General features: G+C 42.3%; 1 protein-coding gene across 1 annotated transcript in view; it reads right to left on the bottom strand.

The window, feature by feature from the left end:
- Window positions 1-572: 572 nt before the first annotated feature.
- LOC140489132 (glycogen [starch] synthase, muscle-like) overlaps window positions 573-6,000 on the bottom strand; it is a 92,584-nt gene continuing 87,156 nt past the window's right edge. The window contains exon 16 of the mRNA XM_072588367.1: window positions 573-1,106. Within this exon, the coding sequence (XP_072444468.1) occupies window positions 573-1,106 (534 nt within the window). The remainder of the gene's footprint in view (window positions 1,107-6,000) is intronic.

Genomic DNA, 6,000 nt, shown 5'->3' with positions numbered 1-6,000 from the left:
AAAGTTCAAGAAGCACTGTCTTCCATTGGATTGGTCCATGCTTTTAGGATTTGAGGACTGACGTATTTTGCATTTGCTTTCAGAGAGATGGCTGACCAGGAGACTGGCCTGACCAGGAGACTGGCCTGCTCTTACTGTTGCCATTGGGTGTATTGGAAGGATTTTGACGCTGACAATCGACCTGTTTGGCCATGTCACAAAAGGACCTTCCACAGCTTGGGACTCAAACCCAAAGCTTCTGGCCCAGACGTAGGGATACTACCTACTGAGCCACAAGACCCTGCTCCATGAAGTATTCATATAAAACTCAGCTGAAATGTTATGGGCAAAAATACAGTTCCTCCCCATCACTTCAGTTATTTTGTATCAAATGAAACATTGCTGCACCAGCAAATGCAGTTGTTTTATTGAAAATTTCTATCCTTTTGCCCCCTGTTTTGGTTGGACTTGAGTTACACTCACATAGATGAGAGTTGAAGGATTGAACAAATTGTGTCCATGCTACCATTTTAATGAGTCAGTTTTCTGGCTCTAGAGGAATTACTGGCTGTGTACTCCTATCTCTGGGATTACTAGGTATTACTAGGATTCGTATCCCTGCTGGGATTACTCAGTTTACGTGGCCACTTTGAACTACTGGGATTAGTTGGCCTGTTGGGATCGGTTGGCTTGCTGGGATCATGAGAGGTACTGGGATTGGTTGACTTGCTGGGATCACTGGGATCAGTTGGCTTTCTGGGATCATGTGAGACACTGGGATTGGTGGGCATTTTGGAATCACTAGAATTGGTCATCCAGTTGGCATCACTGGGATCAGTTGGCTTGCTGGGAATTGTAGTTGCTGTGGAACTAGAGAATTCACTTGGCCTAGAAGATGAACTAGTATTACCGATGCTGGATTTTCTAAATGTAAAAGATTCTTCCAGATTTTTGTTACGCTCGTGAATTAAGTTCAGCATTGAGTCCAGCTTGATATTTTTACGATCTATCTCAACCTCCTCTTCCTCATCGTATGGTTCAATTTCACTGTCACTGTAACGAGGAGTGGACGCAGCAGAGAAGGATGGAGAAGGTGGGGATGATGTCGGCTGTGAATAGTGCAAACTCTGAAATAATGAAGAACAAAGATTATTGATCACACTAAGTAAATTAAAATGGTTCAAGAAGATCAATTATAAATATCAAGATCCTTTTACAAGTGCAAAGAAAATGATGTTCATGTATTTTTCACATTGAAAATCAACTAAAGGTCTTTTAATATTTTTAAAATTTCAACCAGTTTAATCCACTTCCACTGCTTGGCCAGCTCTCTAAATTAACCCACTTCAATATTAATGCAGTTAAAAAATGATCAGGTATTATGTTTGTTTTATGGGTGTACAGCAAAAAATGTCATAGAAACATAGAATAGCAGGAGTATGACTAGGCCACACAGCCTACCCCAATCATGGCTGACGCTCTATCTCAGTGTCATACTCCTGCTCTCTTCCCAACCCTTGACATCTTTACCTTCTAGAAATCAATCTTTCTTTCTTAAATATACTCAGTGTATACTTATCTATGCTAGAGAATTCCATAGGTTCACCACCCTCTTAGTCAAGACATTGCTCCTCATATTTGTCCGAAGTGGTTATCCTGTAAATGTGACCCCTTGTTCTGGCCTCTGCTGGCCAGGGAAACACCCTACCTTTGACCAGCCTGTTCAGCCCTATCAAATTATGTGTTTTCAATGTGATTCTCTCTCTTTCTTCTGAAGTCCATGGAATACAGGCCCACTTGGCCCAATATCTCCTCGTACTGCAAATCCACCACACAAGAAATCAGTCTGATGAACCTTTGTTGTTCGCAGGTAAAAGGAGGCTGGGACATGGTAAGCCTTCAAAGATGAGATAATGAGATTCCAGAGATAGTATATTCCTGTTAGGGTGAAGGGCAAGGCTGGTAGGTGGAGGGAATGCTGGATGACTAGAGAAATTGAGGTTTTGGTTAAGAAAAAGAAGGAAGCATATGTCAGGTATAGACAGGAGAGATTGAGTGAATCCTTTGAGTATAAAGATAATAGGAATACACTTAAGAGGGAAATCAAGAGGGTGAAAAGGAGACACGAGATATCCTTGGCCAATAGGGTTAAGGAGAATCCAAAGTGAATCCAACAAAGTACTCCTTCTCTGGCAAGTCTATCTATCCTTAAGTAAGGAGACCAAACTGCACATAATGCTCTGGTATGGTTTCACCAAGACCTTGTGCAGCCACAGTAAGATATCCTTGCTCATGAACTCAAACCCTCTTGCAAGGAAGGTCAACATACCATATGTCTACTTAATGGCTTGCAGCAACTCCATCTTTACTTTCAGTGACTGGTGTACAAGAACACTCAAGACCCTTTGTACATCAACCTTTTAAATAATATTGTACCATTCTGTTTCTCCTACCAAAGTGGACAACATCACATTTATCCATGTTACAGTGCATTTGTCACACATTTGCCCACTCACTCAACTTGTCTACACAGGTACTTGGAAATGCAAACATAAATATTACATTTAATTCCCTCATCAAAATAATTAATGTATATTGTGAATAGCTGTGACCCAAGCATTGATTCCTGTGGTACCCACTTGTCACAAACTCCCACTCTGAAAATAACCCATTTATTTCTACTCTGTTCCCTGTTTCCTAACTAATTCTCAATCCATGCCAGATAATTACCACCAATTCCATGGTTTTCAATTTTGCAAAATAGCCGCTTATGTGGGACTTTATCAAAAGCTTTCTGAAAAACTAAGTATGCCACGAATACTGGTTTTCCCTCATGAATTCTATGTCAATTGGTCTTTGTGCAGAGCTAACTGATCCAGACAGAAACAAATAACCAGTTAGGATCCCCACATTTCAGGAAGGATGTGCGAATCGTTGAGAAAGTCCCAAGGAGATTTACCAGAAAGATTGCGGGCCTGGGGGATTTTCATTACATTTTTACATTGCAGGAACAAGAAGAAAGGAGATCGAGGGAAGATTTGAAAAATGTCTACCATTGGTTTAGAAGCTAGACAAAGAAAAGCTGCTCCTGTTGATTGATTGTGCAAAGACATGGGGATATTAAAAGTTCTAGGTATGAAATAATTGGGGAAATGTGTCACAGTCATGCAGTCACAGCAACAGGCCCTTCAGTCTACCATGTCTATGCAGACCAGTAAACACACTGGTATTCACACTGGAAAAAGACAATGTTGTTGAGGAGAATACTGAGATACAAACTACTAGACTAGACGGTATTGAGGTTCACAAGGAGGAGGTGTTAGCAATTCTGGAAAGTGTGAAAACAGATAATAGGATTCTCTGGGAAGCCAGGGAGGTGATTATAGAGCATTTGGCTTTGATCTTTATGTCATCATTGTCTACAGGAATAGTGCCAGAAGACTGGAGGATAGCAAGCAGAGTCATAGAGATGTACAGCACGGAAACAGACCTTTCATCCAACTAGTCCATGCCAACCAGATATCCCAACCCAATCTAGTCCCATCCGCCAGCACCTGGCCAATATTTCTCCAAGCCCTTCCTTATTCATATACCCATCCAAATGCCTTTGAAATGTTGCAATTGTACCAGCCTCCACCACTTCCTCTGGTAGCTCATTCCATACATAGAACATTACAGTGCAGTAGAGGCCCTTCGGCCCTCGATGTTGCACCGACCTGTCATACCAATCTGAAGCCCATCCCACCTACACTATTCCATGTACATCCATGTGCTTGTCCAATGACGACTTAAATGTACTTAAAGTTGGTGAATCTACTACCATTGTAGGCAAAGCATTCTACACCCTTACTACTCTCTGAGTAAAGAAACTACCTCTGACATCTGTCCTATATCTATCACCCCTCAATTTAAAGCTAAGCCCCCTCGTGCTTGCTGTCACCATTCTTGGAAAAAGGCTCTCCCTGTCCACCCTATATAACCCTCTGATTATCTTATATGTCTCTATTAAGTCACCTCTCAACCTTCTTCTCTCTAACGAAAACAGCCTCAAGTCTCTCAGCCTTTCCTCGTAAGACCTTCCCTCCATACCAGGCAACATCCTAGTAAATCGCCTCTGCACCCTTTCCAAAGCTTCCACATCCTTCTTAAAATGCAGTGACCAGAACTGTACACAATACTCCAAGTGTGGCCACACCAGAGTTTTGTACAGCTGTAGCATAACCTCATGGTTGCACAACTTGATCCCTCTATTAATAAAAGCTAAAGCACTGTATGCCTTCTTAACAACCTTGTCAACCTGGGTGGCAACTTTCAAGGATCTGTGTACCTGGACACAGAGATCCCTCTGCTCATCTATACTACGAAGAATCTTACCATTAGTCCAGTACTTTTCATTCTGGTTACTCCGACCAAAGTGAATCATTTCATACTTGTCCGCATTGAACTCCATTTGCCACCTCTCAGCTTATCTCTGTCTCGCTATAACCTACAACATCCTTCGTCACTATCCACAACTCCACCGACCTTAGTGTCATCTGCAAATTTACTAACCCACCCTTCTATGCCCTCATCCAGGTTATTTATAAAAATGACAAACAGCAGTGGACCCAACACCGACCCTTGCGGTACACCACTAGTAACTGGACTCCAGGATGAACATTTCCCATCAACCACCACCCTCTGTCTTCTTTCAGCAAGCCAATTACTGATTTAAACTGCTATATCTCCCACAATCCCATTCCTCCGCATGCACGTACCACCCTCTGCATGAAAAAGTTGCCCTTTAGGTCTCTTTTATATCTTTTCCCTCTCACCCTAAACCTATGCCCTCTAGTTCTGGATTCCCCCACCCCAGGGAAAAGCCTTTGTCTATTTATCCTATTCATGCCCCTCATGATTTTATAAACCTCTATAAACTCACCCCTCAGCCTCCAATGCTCCAGGGAAAACAGCCCCAGCCTGTTCAGCCTCTCCCTATAGCTCAAATCCTCCAACCCTGGCAACATCCTTGTACATCTATTCTGAATCCTTTAAAGTTTCACAACATCTTTCCGATAGGAAACAGACCAGAATTGTATGCAATATTCTAACAGTGGCCTAACCAATATCCTGTACAGCTGCAACATGACCTCCCAACTCCTGTACTCAATACTCTGACCAATAAAGGAAAGCATACCAAACACTTTCTTCACTATCCTACCTACCTGCGAATCCACTTTCAAGGAGCTATGAACTTGCACTCCAAGGTTTCTTTGTTCAGCAACACTCTCCAGGACCTTACCATTAAGTGTATTAGTCCTGCTAAGATTTGTTTTCCCAAAATGCAGCACCTCACATTTATTTGAACTAAACTCCATCTGCCATTTCTCAGCCCATTGGCCCAACTGATCAAGATCCCATTGTAATCTGAGGTAACCTTCTTCTTTGTCCACTACACCTCCAATTTTGGTATCATCAGAAAATTTACTAACTATACCTCTTATGGTCAAATCCAAAGCTTTTATATAAATAATGAAAAGTACTCATCCTTGTAGCACTCCACTGGTCACAGGCCCCCCCATCTGAAAAACACCCCATCCACCATCACCCCCTGTCTTCTACCTTTGAGCCAGTTCTGCATCCAAACAGTGAGTTCTCCCTGTGTTCCATGAGATCTAACCTTGCTAACCAGTCTCCCATGGGGAACCTTGTCGAACGCCTTACTGACATCCAAATAAATCACATCTACCACTCTGCCCCTCATCATCCTCTTAGTTACTTCTCCAAGAAATTCAGTCAAGTTAATAAGACATGATTTACCACATACAAAGCCATGTTGACTATCCCTAATCAGTCCTTGTCTTTCCAAATATATCATAAATCCTGTCCCTCAGGATTCCCTCTAACAACTTGCCCACCACCAATATCAGGCTCACCAGTCTATAGTTCCCTGGCTTTTCCTTACTACCTTTCTTAAACAGTGGCATCACGTTAGCCACCCTCCAGTCTACTGGCACCTCACCTGTGACCATCAATGAGACA

The sequence above is a fragment of the Chiloscyllium punctatum genome, chromosome 18, assembly GCF_047496795.1.
Source record: "Chiloscyllium punctatum isolate Juve2018m chromosome 18, sChiPun1.3, whole genome shotgun sequence".
NCBI lineage: Eukaryota > Metazoa > Chordata > Chondrichthyes > Orectolobiformes > Hemiscylliidae > Chiloscyllium > Chiloscyllium punctatum.
Note: the sequence above shows the minus strand (reverse complement) of the source record. Positions and strands in the feature narration are given on the sequence as shown.